The sequence below is a fragment of the Phymastichus coffea genome, unplaced genomic scaffold (assembly GCF_024137745.1).
Source record: "Phymastichus coffea isolate CEN01 unplaced genomic scaffold, Cenicafe_Pcof_1.1 PCOF00055, whole genome shotgun sequence".
NCBI classification, from domain to species: Eukaryota; Metazoa; Arthropoda; class Insecta; order Hymenoptera; family Eulophidae; genus Phymastichus; species Phymastichus coffea.
In genome coordinates, this window is record NW_026706866.1 from 1157746 (window position 1) to 1173024 (window position 15279).

The 15279-nt window shown below is 38.6% G+C and overlaps 2 protein-coding genes across 7 annotated transcripts; one reads left to right on the forward strand and one right to left on the reverse strand.

The window, feature by feature from the left end:
• Nucleotides 1-289: 289 nt before the first annotated feature.
• Nucleotides 290-5120, reverse strand: LOC131665922 (ralA-binding protein 1). Of its 2 annotated transcripts, XM_058938174.1 has the most exons (11): nucleotides 4998-5120; nucleotides 4502-4777; nucleotides 4335-4430; nucleotides 4047-4185; nucleotides 3675-3919; nucleotides 3350-3611; nucleotides 3093-3276; nucleotides 2692-3006; nucleotides 2280-2613; nucleotides 1927-2207; nucleotides 290-1857 (listed from the first exon to the last, which is right to left on the reverse strand). In XM_058938174.1, exons 3-11 carry the CDS (start codon nucleotides 4339-4341, stop codon nucleotides 1729-1731), a joined length of 1896 nt encoding a protein of 631 aa, XP_058794157.1. In that variant the 5' UTR covers nucleotides 4342-4430; nucleotides 4502-4777; nucleotides 4998-5120; the 3' UTR covers nucleotides 290-1728. The 2 variants fall into 2 exon arrangements, with proteins under 2 accessions (XP_058794157.1, XP_058794156.1); XM_058938173.1 differs by lacking the exon at nucleotides 4335-4430.
• Nucleotides 5121-5657: 537 nt separating this feature from the next.
• LOC131666030 (rho-associated protein kinase 1) lies at nucleotides 5658-15221 on the forward strand. Of its 5 annotated transcripts, none has more exons than XM_058938359.1 (14): nucleotides 5658-6183; nucleotides 7263-7486; nucleotides 7578-7738; nucleotides 7813-8151; nucleotides 8226-8775; nucleotides 8853-9749; nucleotides 9874-9897; nucleotides 9969-10387; nucleotides 10468-10788; nucleotides 10861-11181; nucleotides 11267-11677; nucleotides 11749-11965; nucleotides 12362-12584; nucleotides 12933-15221. In XM_058938359.1, the coding sequence occupies exons 2-14, from the start codon at nucleotides 7306-7308 to the stop codon at nucleotides 13018-13020; spliced, it is 4152 nt and encodes a 1383-aa protein (XP_058794342.1). In that variant the 5' UTR covers nucleotides 5658-6183; nucleotides 7263-7305; the 3' UTR covers nucleotides 13021-15221. The 5 variants fall into 5 exon arrangements, with proteins under 5 accessions (XP_058794342.1, XP_058794340.1, XP_058794341.1 ...); XM_058938357.1 differs by having other exon boundaries at nucleotides 5660-6183; nucleotides 8850-9749; XM_058938358.1 differs by having other exon boundaries at nucleotides 5660-6183; nucleotides 8850-9749; nucleotides 9972-10387.
• Nucleotides 15222-15279: the final 58 nt, after the last annotated feature.

The following is a 15279-nucleotide window of genomic DNA, read 5'->3' on the forward strand; positions in this document are numbered from 1 at the left end:
AATAAAAATCATGATTAATATCTGCTTGCTGGGAGCTACTAAAATGAGTAAAGTTCCGTTGAATCTATTTAGAGAATTTATTAAAATTTATATAAATTATCCATCGATGAGTGCTTAAGCTAGTTATTGTAAAGAAATAAAAGAAATGGAAATAAGTTTAATGATTAGTAATATGACATAAGGCTATATTGGTCAAGACGTGCAATTGCAATAAATATAATTAAACTACGTTCGCTTAAGAATAATAACATTGAGTTAAGTAAATTGCGGTGACAAGCAAATAATGTCACACTAGGTAGCGAAACGTAATTGCGAGACAGAATTGGCGGCGGGTCGCATTCAGGGGGACTGGCCAGAGCTGTAGACAAAATCGCTGCCACAAAACATAGCCTCGACTACGAGTTTACGATCTAACGTGTGGCCCTATCAATGCATCGTTTCGACAAAGTAACGATATCATGCCCAGGCGCTGTCTAGCTGCTGGAGTCTGAAAAAGCGATGGGCCAATTGCGATAACATTGGTAAGTGGTAACGAGGCACCAAGACGGCAAGCTTGTATTCATTACAAATGTCGACATCGCTGAAGGTCCTCGGCCTCTAGTATCATACCTGATCTGTCGATGATCGTCAAATCTATCAATTGCTTCACAGCGGAAATAATGCTTTGCAAGATGATGACGCGTACTTGTGGTAAACGTTGCTGCGTCGATGATCAAAATATTCGGTGAGTCGAGAGAGAAAGAGACTATCCAAGTGCTGGGAGCGAATTGAGCTCGAATATAAGACCAAGGCAGAAAAGCTTTGACCGCTCAACGAGCCCCTTTGCGAGTAGGGTTAAACGGTACCTGAATGCAGCCGGCACGGGAAAGCATGTGAGTCGATCGCGCCACAAACTGCTCTCCCTCGAAATGAACCGATCGCCGCTTGTGCGGCACGCTCTGGAGTAGCAGTCCTCGCTGATGGACACTTATGTAGCAGTAGTAAAAGACTGGTATGCATTCATTCTCGCCAATTCGCGTGCTGCTCCTTCCGACAATAAAAAGCTCATGTCACACACACACACACACACACACACACACACACACACACACACACACACACACACACGCGCGCGCGCGCGCGCTCACGCACATACACACACATACTTTTGCATGTAAAGTGTAAGGGTATGTAACGCCAAAGAAAATGAAGGTCTTTCAATACGCACAAATCTTACTTCACGAACTTGGTATTCTATAATCATCAAAATATTAATTCCCGTCAGCTAAAACTCTTAACAATAATTCATTCAATAAAGCTCGAACTTGTTAGTTTTTGTGAAAATATTTATTTACAATATTCATTTCGTCTTGATTTATTCAAGTCCGATTGATAACTTTAATAAAACTAGTGGACTGATGCGTCTCAGGATTTCAATACCATACTCTAGCGCCTTTGACTTTACTTAAGAAAAAATATGAAGTTAACAATCTTCCTCAAGAGTATAAACAGTTCAGTAAGTTCAAGTTCTCATATTCGAGCGAACGATCCTGACAAACATTTAATTAAAGTTTGTTTCTGTTACAGCTACTGCGAATCAATCGTGAGCAAATATATAAATTTGGAGTAACATTGCGCGCGTGTACATCTGACATAAAGTTCGAGTTGAAGCTGACGTACTTTAGCAAAATTGCTAGTCATTGAACAGATAAAGCGAAGGAGAAATCATATATAAATAATTAATCGAAGTTACAGCTGCTTAACGACGTTGTTCTTTTCGGCTGCTATCAGCTGGTGGCGCAGAGCTAACTGCACTCTCAGCTCTACGCACGTGTCTTTTTCCTCAACGATGCTGCGAATCAGAGTAGTCATTTTCTTCTGAAAGGCGCGAAATCAGAGCAACAAGGTTACATCGTGTGTGTGAAAAATTGGATGTATTCAGTTTACCTCCAATAACTGATTTTCATTAACCAACTGAATCATAGCCGTCATCTCGGCCTCGCTAGGACTATGAGTTCGGTCAACGCTCGGCAGCTTCGCGTTTCCCGAGCCAATGCGTTCCGCCAATAGCTCGTGCAGTCTTTCAATCTCGTGTCGCTCCTGAGATATACGAGTTTTTAACAAAGCTTGCATGTTTAGTAGCTCCTCGTGTATCAGTCTTTCGCGCAGCCTATCCACTTCGTTCTCGGCTGGTTCCTCCGCTTTTGCTGGCTTTTGTAATATTCCAGCTGAAACATTTGGACAAATATTTATCCTACTCGTTCTGTAGACCGCTTGGTGTACATATATGCCGCGTTTACCTTCTTCTTCAGTAACTTTATCCGACGTCAAATTTAATGGTACCTCGGTCTTACTATCGACGTTATCTACCGATAATTTTGCATCTGTCTCCGACGGCGTCACTGCTGGGTGAATAGCACCTTCAGCGGATCTTCTTCTGCGATTCGCATCATTTCTCGGAACGTCAGATACTTTCAGACGATCGTTGTCGTCTTCGGAGCTCGCTACTATCTTTGACTGATTGTCGGATGAGTTTGATTTACTTTCTTCGTGCTGCTGCTGCTGTTTGATTGCATCCTCGTCTAAACTCTTCTGTGTCGAACCTTCCAGCTTTTGAACTGATTTGTACTTTCTCTAAAATGTTTCCTGGTCGCATTATACTCGATAGTACGGATATAAACGAGTTTACTAATAAAATTGTCAAAGTCTTACCTTCAATTGCGTGATCATTCGTTGCACCTCCCATAATTGTTCTTCGCGAGATTTATTGACATAACCCGCGTTCATAAGCATATGAATCTGTGCCAGAAGAGATTCTTGCTTTGACAATTCCGCGGCTATGCCTTGAGCCGTTTCTGGCAAATTAGTGCTACCAGTTGGTAGCGGTGGAATGTACTTTGTCAGGCGCACTCTCGGGAATAAGGCTTTACAGTGGAACAGTAAAGCTAATAAAAGCCTGTGGCTCATCTGTAATGCTGGGCTTAGAGTCATTGCAACAGTTTGTGCGTTCATTTTCGTTGTTTTTTCCTATTTGATAAATGATAATTATTATTATTCCCAGAAGTATTTCTTTGATCTGTCTATTGTTACATTCCAAAATAAACAAAACTTACACAGGCAGTCACATGATCTAAATGTAACGTAATCCAGGCTAAAAGTACCCTGTTACATTCAGCCAATTGTTGACTAGCTAATTCTGCAAGTTGACATTCCCTCTGAGCAAGTTCTTTTGTTGATGCTGCTTGTTCAAATCGAGATATCAATTCGCTACTTTCTAAAACTGGTTCAGGTAATTCTCTGAAATTTTAAGAATGATAAATATTAGTTATTCAAATTTGTTACTGTCATACTCAACAAAATAACGACTCACTTGATGAAAAGTAGCAATAAACTAGTTGCAACTGTTGGTTCAAACTCTGACATATTTATGGTTTCTCGTTGATTGTATAGTTTTTTTAAATGTTGCACTTTAGACTTATTTCCAGGTATTTTGTACAATCCTTCTGTAGACATACCATATTCTTCCAAATAATCTATACAATCTCTAACAACAAGAGGCAATTCTGTGCCATCGTGACAACGACTTCTTTCAACAGCTAAATTCAAACTCACTCCAAAAATTGGCTCCTCTTCTTTAATACAAAAATACCATTTGTTTAGAAAATAAGTTTTCTTCGATATTTAGTTATATTTACCTCCAATATCAGCAGCGTCATCACCATGTTTGGCTTTTTTACGATCTTTATACTTTTGTTTCACTCTGTCTTTCTCTTTACGCTTTTCTTTGTCAATCTCTTTATCTGTTTCCTTATCCTTCTTTTTCTTATCTTTATCAGAGTCTTTCTCTTTAACATCTTTTTCTCTAGATTTTTCTCTCTTTTCTCTACTTTTACTAGGAAATTTGAAAGTCTTTGTTTTGGATTTGGATTTTGAAGGACTTCTGGACATAGATTTGAAAGAAAAAAACATTTATAAATAAAACTGCTTACAATAAGAAATTCAATTAAGGCTTTATAATTTATTTTTGTTGTCTATTGAGGCTTGTATATTAAAAAACAAATACTTGCTTTGTTTCTTCTTCATCTGCTGAGCTCTCTCCTTCCAATGTTGCATACCCTCTATCTTTCTTATCTTTCTTATCCTTTTTTTTGCTGCTACCTAATAATTCTTTTTTTGAATGTTTATCATGTGCTCCATCATCACTAACTGTAAATATAAATATCGATAAAATAATGTTAAAATACTGTTATTTGATTGAGACTTAAATAGAGTAATTAGTTAGTAAAGCAAGTGAAACACGTAATAGCAACAATCAACATAAAGAATAAGCTGTAATAATTAAAAAAAAAATTTACCATGCATTTTGTTAATACAATATATACTGTAAATGATGAGAAATATACAGTGGAAAAGGGGGGAATCGTTCTTTAATCAAACCTAACCTAATGAAACTAATAATTATAAGTTTAGTCAGAATTGTTAAAAGTATTTAAAAAGAGAATGAAAAATGAGTGAAACTAACAGTCACTTTCGCTTTTCTTGGCAGCATCCGAGGCATAAAGTCCTGGAAATTCTTTCTCAACGTCGGGGCTTTCAAAATCCATTAGTCTTGTTTGTTTTTTAAAATTTCCTTTACGTTACTCTAGAACATGGATAGACGTTTATTAAGCACGAAAATTTTCTGCTATTTACAATGACAGAAACTTTTCCGCTAAGATTGTTAATTGTAGAATTCGTCGTAGTCGTAGTCTAAACGTGCCCGCGCATCAATCACATTCACATTACAAAGTCACAACCTCTGTCACAATTAACCCAATCATGTAATAACACAACTAACGTATAGTTACAACTTGCGATTTTAGATTATATATATATATATATATATATATATATATATATATATATATATATATATATATATATATATATGCGATATCATATATATATATATGATGTAATTATATATATATATATATATATATATATATATATATATATGTATGTGTGTGTATAATTACAATAACAATTATTCAAAAATCACGGAGACAGTTGTCTATTTTAAATGTCTTTCTTCTATTTATTATAGACAATGAACATGGAAAGAAATACACAGAAAGATGCAATAATCACTAATAATCAGCATGCACTTAGCACTACTACTACATTACAGCGATGATAGCGCCGTAAAAACGCGCGAAACTATAAATTTTCAAATTACACGAAGAGGTGATAAACTGTATAAAAACTTTTTTTATTTTATCCCTGTTCAATCTGTTTAGCTATTAAAATTAGAAGAGGAGCACTGATAAGTAATCAAACATCAATTTTGCTCATTATATATCCATTGCGATGTAATAATTCTTCCAACGAAAGATTTGATGTGTAATCGAGTTACGAATTGTGTAACTGTTAAAAAATAACAGAGTACAGAAAAATTAGAAAGAGCAATTTTGCACATAAAATAAATAGTTTTGCTGTGTTTCATATTGAACGTGCTGTTGTGTTCTCCAACCTTTTGGTAAACATAGATTATAATCTACAGTAAATTAAATTTGAGTTAAATGCAAATCGCATTTGTTTATTGTATTCATTACAGATATTCTGGAAAAACGTTATTGAAGTATTGAATTGTAAGCATTCACATAAGTGGATACCGCGAAAACCGAACGGTACTAGCAAAGCTCGGCTCTATGAAAAAGGCCATGTAAGCGCCACCTAGTGTGTAGGAAGAAGCAAGCCCCTTCCGAAAAGAGAGCCGATGATTTTGTAAATGGCGCAGCCACGGCTCAGCTGTGGAGTGCGCTCCTTATAGTTGTGAGTTGCAAACGGTTGTTGTAACGCGCTACGAGCAACGGTTAAAGTGTACTATGGCTATCGCACACGTATGAGTAGATAATTATGTATCGTCTTGACACGCGCTTTGTCTGCGACACGAACCGCGTTTGAGAGAGTAGAGTCAGTCTGCAGCCAGAACAGCCGCAGTAACGCCGCCGCCAAGGCGCCAATTCGCGCAGCCAGAGTAGCGGAGCGTGGAGAAAATAAATAAAGTGAGCCAACAACAGAGCAGTGCGTGTGCGTATGTCTGCGACCAGGATGTCCCGAGAGTAACACGGGCATCTGGCCAGCTGCCCGCAGTTGCCGTGATAATGCCTGAGCGCTTAACTGGCCGCCGTTGACTTTGACCAGCCCTTACCAGTAGACCAAGTAAGTACGCGAGTAGCAACCATCGCAATTCGCAACTGCCAACTTGCAGTCGAGCACCTATCGAACTATAAGTATATACCGGCGGTAAACGGTCAACGGAGACGCGGTTTTTACGTGCTTGAGCTGTGCGCAGCCTCTCATTGCTGTCTCGCGGTTTCGCGCAAGTATACTCGGCGTATACACCAGTTCTCCTGCGGCAGTTCGGAGATAATGCGTTCCGGCGCTGCACCTGCAACTTCAACGATGCTTCACTTGCTCGAGCGACAGCACTAACTTATCTAGCCTCGCCCAGGCCAGCGCGCTCTCTTTATGTATGTACGCAGCTACATACATAATATCACCTACCTATTAAGTGACCTCCAACTATTAGCTGTGCCCTCTTCCATTCGCGAAATACGTTACCCGCTCATCTCGTCTTACGCTGATTTTCCTACTTTATTGTTTACTTGCTTCTCCGCCAGCAGTTCCATCGCTTCCAACCTGTTATTTCAGCTGTTTAGTTGGTCTTGCTCAATCACTCGCGAGAACAAAGTCATTTGCCAAGTATAAACAAGCTCTGCCACTGCCTCCAACTATCAGCTTTGCAAATGATTCATATAGAGAAGAGAAAGAAATTTCATGCAAGACACAGGAGTTCTTGTCTTTATTTTAAACTCTGCATACTTTTCCTCATTGCCAATATTATTTAGTCAACATTGACCAAATACTCCAGCAATGAATATCTTCTGGTTTTCTATGTTACAAGCAAATAGTTTTTGCTTTTGCATTTCTTAAATAACTAATCCACAGATGAACTATTTTTAATTTCAACAGTTGCCTTTTGCAAATCAATAATAATTTTTAGAGTTTGTTATTTAGAGTGAATGTTTTTGTAGAACTTTTTAATTAATTAATTAATTATTTTCATTAAGAGCTTATTTATCCAGTGTCTATCCCTTGTAAGATCTAAAAAATAAAGCACATATAAAGGAAAATAGGGTTAGCTATTCAACTTAATCTGAATAATTCACGGTATAACCAAACATTAGAAGTGAAAATTATTTACCACTAAAGTTGATACAATTATACTTTTTACACAGAGTAGAGGCAAAGCAATACAAGGGTAGCTGATAAATTGTAAAGATGGAAATCATTAGGGATGAAGATAGGCGTAGGCGCCTGCGAGCTCTTGAAGAGCGTATCAGGGATCCTCGTAGCATAACAAATATTGATTGCCTATTGGATACTGTACAGGCTCTGGTGTCTGACTGTGATCACCCTAGTGTCAAAAGAATGAAAAATATCGAAGCCTATATGAATAGATGTGAGTTTATTTTATACAAATGACATAATTGACAGCTACACATCATTAACTGGTATCTTTGAAAAGCAATTAACCAATGTAATTTATTCAGATGATTCCATTGCCCAAGATATTTGTAAGATGCGCATGCGCCCAGATGATTTCACTCTTATTAAAGTTATTGGTAGAGGAGCTTTTGGTGAAGTACAATTGGTGAGACATAAATCAACACAAAAAGTATATGCCATGAAATTATTGAGCAAATTTGAAATGGTAAGAGATTATCAATCAAGCTTTACTGCACACAAATCATGCAATAATTAGCTAATTTGCCGTGTTATTTTCAGATTAAAAGGTCAGATTCAGCGTTTTTCTGGGAAGAACGAGATATCATGGCTCATGCCAATTCTGAGTGGATAGTTCAATTGCATTTTGCATTTCAAGATCAAAAGTATCTTTACATGGTGATGGATTATATGCCTGGCGGAGATTTAGTGAATCTTATGTCACAGTATGATGTGCCTGAAAAGTGGGCAAAGTTTTACTGTGCAGAAGTGGTACTCGCGCTGGATGCAATACACAATATGGGATTCGTTCATCGCGACGTGAAGCCCGATAATATGCTCCTGGACAAACACGGCCACTTGAAATTAGCCGACTTCGGCACATGCATGAGAATGGACAGCGTAAGTTCACATTTAATTTGTTCATGAGCGATCGTTCTTTGGTTATAAGTATTCGTTGTAATGCTACGTTACAGGACGGTCTTGTTCGATCCGACACAGCGGTCGGTACACCGGACTACATATCCCCGGAAGTTCTACAATCGCAAGGCGGAGAGGGAGAGTACGGCCGCGAGTGCGACTGGTGGTCAGTCGGAGTCTTTCTCTATGAAATGCTTGTCGGCGATACCCCATTCTATGCAGACTCGCTCGTCGGCACTTACTCGAAAATAATGGACTTCCGAAACTCACTGCACTTCCCTCAGGAGGTTGATATCTCGCCTTCGGCCAAAAGCCTGATCTGCGGATTCCTGACCGACAGGCAACAGCGCCTGGGAAGAAATGGCGTAGAAGAGATCAAGAGCCACGCGTTTTTTAAGAACGACCAGTGGACTTTTGAAAATTTGCGAGAGAGTGTCCCGCCGGTGGTGCCCGAACTGTCGGGCGATGACGACACCAGTAATTTCGACGACGTAGAAAAAGAGGATGGCCCTGAAGAGAACTTCCCCATTCCGAAAGCCTTCTCGGGAAATCACTTGCCCTTCATTGGCTTTACCTACTCGAGTGATTATCATCTGATAGCCAACAGTAAGTATGATTTGTCCGCACAAACGCATCTACTGAATCGGCATCGGTTGCAAACTAAACTTAATCGTATAAAGTAGGAAGGGAGGCTGTGGACGGATTGGAGAATCACGTAAATAATGGTTGCACGAGCGGTGGTGACGATGTCAAGGTCGAGTGTCAGTTGGAGTGCCTACTGGATAAAGAGAAAAAGGCTGTGGAACTATTGGAGGCGAAGCAGAAGTGCCTTGTAGCGCAGCTGGACTCGGTGACACGGATGGAGGCCGAGTTGCGCGAGGAGGCTGCACGCGCCGACAAAGAGTTGACGTTGCTAAGGCACAATTGCAAGGAAGCCCAGCGGCGGATCGAGCAAGAGGTAGAGACGCGCAGAAAGGCTGAATCGCTGCTGGCCGAGCTTAAGAAGAAGTTCGAGGATGAACAGACGAGGCGGGCCAGAGACGCAAGCTCGAGTCAGCAGTCCTCGGAAAAGATCCAAAGCCTGGAGGCTCAGCTGAAGGAGATGCAGTCTAAGATGGAGCGCGAGAAAGAAACGTCGACAAGACTACGTAAAGAGAAAACTGAGTTGACGCTCGGGAAGCAGACGGCCGAGCAGATGGCCAACGAGCTGCAGGTCGCGCGCTCGCAGCTACAGGCCCAGCGGGACTTACTCCAGCAGGAGGTTGCCAGTCTTCAAGGCCAGCTGTCGAAAGAGAGGAGTTCGCGTTCACAGGCATCGACACTGACCGCGGAGTTAGAGAGCCGGCTCACAGCTCTACATCATGAACTCGAGCGCAGTCGCGAGCGCGAGGAGAAGACCATGCTGGACAATCGTCAGCTTAATGAAAGAATATCCGGTCTTGAAAAGGAGGCCGCTAGTCTCGCGCTCGAGCTCAAAGCTGCACAGACTCGATACAATCAAGAAATTATCGTCGCTCGACAGGAAACAGAACGCTCCAGGATATCCTCCAAAGATGAGGTCAACTTGGAAGACGTTAAAGGTACGCTCTATTCTCACTTTTGCATCTATTCTCATCTCTTCTCTACCTCCCTCTATTCTTTTTTTTCTATACTTTCTTCTTCTCTTTCTTTCGTACTAAAAAAATGAATTATTGCACGCTTCAGGACGAATGGATAGAGTATTAGCAGGTAGAAATTAATAATATCGTTCGTTTATTTTTTGTCTTAACTTTGATATGCTATCTACTGTCGGTCGATAGCAGCACTTCAAGCCAAGCTGAATGAGGAAAAGAATGGAAGACAACGAGCCGAGCTTTTGGCTCAAGAAAAAGAACGCCAAACATCGATGCTTTCTGTAGACTACCGTCAAATTCAGCAACGACTTCAAAAATTAGAAGGCGAGCATAGACAAGAGGCGGAGAAGGTAAAGGCTCTGCAGGTGCAGATCGAGCAGGAACAGCAGAAGCGCTCGATTTTGCAGTCTGACTTGGCGCAACAATCTTCAGATACCAGCAGGCTGAGAGCTAGAGAGCAGCAGCTGGTCGGTGAAGTAACGCAACTTCGGGAAGCTAAGAGGCAATTTGAGGAAGAACTGCATCATTTGAAAACTCAAAGGAACGTCGATCAGCTACAGACGAAAGAGTTACAGGAACAGTTGGAGGCTGAGGCATATTTTTCGGTCAGTGTCTCACTTGATCAATCCCCCACTTTTGTCTGTGATTGATTGAAATGACTAGTGAATGCGCATATTGTTTTCAGACGCTTTACAAAACGCAAACCCAGGAGCTTCGCGAGGAGCTCGACGAGAAGACAAAACTTCAACAGGAGCTGGAAGAAGAACGTACTTCTTTGGTCCATCAGCTGCAGTTGTCTCTAGCTCGTGGCGACAGCGAGGCGCTTGCTCGCTCAATAGCCGAGGAGACAGTGGCCGATCTTGAGAAGGAGCGCACTATGAAGGAACTTGAGTACAAGGACAGCGTGGCTAAGCATCATCAGGATCTCAATGCCAAAGAACAGCTGATCAATCGTTTGAAAGATAGTGAGATGGAGGCAAAGAAAAATTGCGAGCAATACTGCAAGGTAAAAAGGCCACCATTCGCCGGGTAAACGGCACGGACCTCGAGCTAGAATGGCATCTTTATTTTATTTCAGGAGAAGGAAGAGCTGTCAAAGCGTTTGAAAGAGCTGCAAGAGCAGATGAACAAGGTTCAATACAACGCTGACGAGATAGAAAGACTAAGCAGCAAGCTGAAAACGGAACAGTTACTAAAGCATCAGGCCATTAATAAGCTTACCGAGATCACCAGTAGAAAGGACTTCTCGGTCAGCGGAAAGACTAAAAACAAGGCTTCCTCGGCTGATTTCAAGAAGAAAGAGAAAGATTGTCGAAGATTGCAACAAGAATTAACGCTGGAGAGGGAGAAGTACGGACAGCTGTTGTCGAAATTACAAAAGGACTTGCAAGACTTGCAGGTAGCTTTAACGCGCACTCAGTGCAATAACTTTCTACCTTAATTGAATGTTTATAACTTCACTGTTATCGCTTGGTTGTATTTAGGCACAACTTGTGGAGGAAAATTCCGCCAATAGAAGGTTGCAAATGGAGCTAGATTCTAAGGATTCGGAGATAGAGACGCTACAAATGAAGATAACGTCAATGAACTCGGAGACTGCGAGTGTCTCGTCAATTGAAAATGACGGCGAGGACTCTGTGCTCTCGGAGCACGGGGTGATGAGGCTAGAAGGATGGCTAAGTGTGCCTAACAAGCAAAATATCAAGAGACATGGTTGGAAAAAGCAATATGTTGTTGTTTCCTCAAAAAAGATCATCTTTTACAACAGCGAAAACGACAAGATAAATGCAGATCCCGTTCTGATATTGGACCTTAGTAAAGTTTTTCACGTGCGATCTGTCACTCAAGGAGATGTGATCCGAGCTGATGCCAAAGATATTCCTAGGATATTTCAGGTAATTTTCTTTTAATTTTGTGCATTCGGTTATACGACCTTGTTTTTAATTGGTCACAAATAATTTTCCAGTTACTCTACGCTGGCGAAGGTGAAGCCCGACGGCCAGGCGATGAGGGTAACGCTTTGCCTGGATCTGAATTGTCACAACTGGGTGATAAACCTGGCACACAGCCTGTTAAGGGGCATGAATTTATTTCCATTTCTTTTCACATGCCTACCACATGTGAAATATGCTCGAAGCAATTGTGGCACATGTTCAGACCGCCTCCTGCTTTAGAATGCCGACGTAAGTTCAAATTTCTCCTAAACTAATACGATAGAGAGCGCTAGTAGTCGTTACCTGTCAAAAGCCATCGTTTCGTAAGTAGGCCTCGAGACGGTCTTGGCCGAGTAGGTTGCGAGTCCGCCTGGCGGCTTGAGGTTCCTCGGTTCAATTCCTACTCGTAACGTTGATTTTTCATAATTTATATAAGAAACCTTCCTATAAAGCACCTGCGTTACCCTAATGAATTGGTGACGGAGGTCGTCAATGGAAGAAAATAAAATTCTTCACTAGGTGAGATCGATGTCTTTGTAAATGACCTTCTATCTCAATCCGTGTCGAGACAATTTTTTTTAATGTTGCAAATCTAAATAAATCAATTTTTTTATTCGTTAAAAACAATGACATTTGATATTTTAGGATGTCATATCAAGGTGCACAAAGAACATTTGGATAAAAAGGAGGATGCTATAGCCCCATGTAAGCTTCATTATGATCCCAATAGTGCTCGAGAACTGCTCGTACTTGCAGGTAGCCCCGACGATCAAAAGTATTGGGTGACTCGACTTTCTCGCAGAATCCAAAAGTGCGGTTACAAGGCCAACTCGCATATCGATGGCACAGGCCAACGAGTTTCACCAAGGTAGCGTAGAAGCTCATTGCAGCATCTCCAGAAGAAATAGATCTTAATAGTTTTTTTATATTTATTTTGCAATTGTGTGGTATCTCATGGCTTAGAGTAGAAAACCCATTGAAAAACTATCAAAAGTTTTACAATTTTTAAATATGCATTCAATTACTATAATATCGTATCATCATACAAATATTTTTCAATTAAACCTCTCAATTTGTTTTATTAATAGAACCATTTACGCGATTGAGTTATTTTATTAAAGTTTTGCTTTTACCTAGAAACATGCAAATTGTATCAACCGTTGATAAAGTAGTTAAAAAACATTAACAAAAGCACACATCGTCTTACTTTTTTCAGAGAATCGACAAGGTCAACTCTTAAACCGTATTTATCAGCCCAACAAAGATCAGCAACATTACCCGCAAATGCTAGCATGGGCAAATGACTATAGAAAAACGAGCTTTTTTTATAACAAGTACACTCCCTTTTATTGGTTGGCAAACGTACGTCAGATCATTGGAAAGAGTGATGATAACGAATAACGTCTTCGTATAATTTTCCAGTTCATACAGCGTTTTTCTATATGCTTTATCTATGATGTGCCACTTCTACAATTTAACAAGCATCTGTTAATTAATGTTTTAAAGGTTGTGCGAGTACAGATGTGCTTGTATCCATGAAAATACATCAAAACATTTTTTATTCTTGTGCATTTTTTCGTCTTTCAAAAACATTTGTAATGTATGAGCTATGGAATAGATAGATTTGATACATTTTTTACAATTGAATTAATGACCAATCAGTCGATAACGGAAAACAAGCAATGAATTGTAGGTCAAAGCGAACTTATATATATATGTAAATTAATTTAGAGACCGTTACGCTTTGATGTTAACAACTTTAATATGGAGTTAGCTTAGTAGTTATATAATTGCCTTTAAATATGTAAATAAAATAATAAAAGGAAAGAAAGGTAGTAAATACATTTCCTTATTGTAAGCCGCATTATTATCAGTAAGCGTGATCAAAAGTTTTACATTTCCCCAAATTAAAAAAGAAATCAGCTTTTAACGTGACGTTTTGTTTTCAATTCGTTACTGGCTTATTTGATAAAATAAGTATTGTAAAAACTAAACAACTAGGCCTTTCAGAAGCACATCATAAAAATGCATACATGCATCTGTTCATATAAATTAGAAATGAATAATTGTTAAAAAAAACAAATCTAATTAGTTGGAATAGGGAGAGGGGGGTTGCATTCAAAATTTTTATACCAACAACTGACTGAACAGCCATGTTAATTCAAATCATCGCAAAATGTGTATCAAAACCGATTATTTAATCGTAGTTCTACTTTCAGAACTTATTTTTATATAAAATAATATGGTTATATTTGAGGATATTTGAATTGATATGTCATGTTTTTTTTGGATACTGATTGTCTTTACCGTACTCCTTTTGCTTATTGAAACATTTGACTGGACTTCATATATTTGATTGAATACTGTGATTGCATTTACATGTTGTTATATCGATTACATTTTTCAGTATATTGGTTATAAAATATATAATAGCAAACCATGTGGACTTATCTATTTAGTTACTCAATTGTATACATTTTTGGGAAAACTCGTCGAGTGTATGTGTAGTGTATAAAAGTGGAGATATTAATGGGTTAGCGATAAAGAAACCAAAAAGATTTTGTAATAATTACTTTTCTAAAAACACTGGTATGAATCATTTGTTACTTTTAATATACATGTGCGCAAATCAAAAAGTTTATAAGATGAAAATGTTGGATTTAGAAAATAAAAATTTCAATCACTGGTTTACACTCATAACTATTAGGCAGTTTTTTTATTTATTTTTTTTTGTTTTTTCTAGAGAACACATTATTTATTCTTGATTCAATTATTGATGACATATTTTGATAAAAAAAATAGAATTTTAGTTTTATCTTACATTTCTATCATGAAATGTAACATACAAAAATTATGTACATTTATTATTATCATTAACTTGTGTTGTCGTCGATTGCTGTATAAGTACCGTGTATTGAATTTATTGTTAGATGAAAATTGTTATCACACGAATGAAATAATTAATATGAAATACAGCGCGATTTTGTAAAGATCATTTGAAAACAAGCACCAATTGAAATGTACTGTATTTTTATTAATATCACTAAGTTTGTTTTTCATCTTGAAACGATTTATTAAGTTTTGAAATGAAATGTGGGTATTTTGCTGGTTGAATTGAAAATAGCAATGATTAAAATAAAAACATAGAAAAAGTGCCTCGAGAGGAAATAATTGAAAACAATTATTTCACTTGTACAATAATTTTCAACAGTGATAAGGATTAGTCTTACTGGAATTAAATTGTAATTCAATCGATTTTCATTGCTTTTGCTATGAGTGTGAAAATGTAATACATTGTCAAAAGTTTCATAAATAACCAATAGCGCCTATTGGTGGTTTGGTGCTATTATCTCGACGAAATAAGGGATAGAACAGAGAAATACAAAAAAGGAGCAAATTACGTAAATGTAACGTAAATTACACAATAAATGAGAATAAATAAATGAATAGAGAAAAAGAAACATTTACGAAAGTTGTGGACAATTTACTGCCGTGTGCCTTCTGTCTTGATAGGTTGTCAAGTTGTTTTTGATGTGAGATAAGCCAATAACAATAAAATGGTT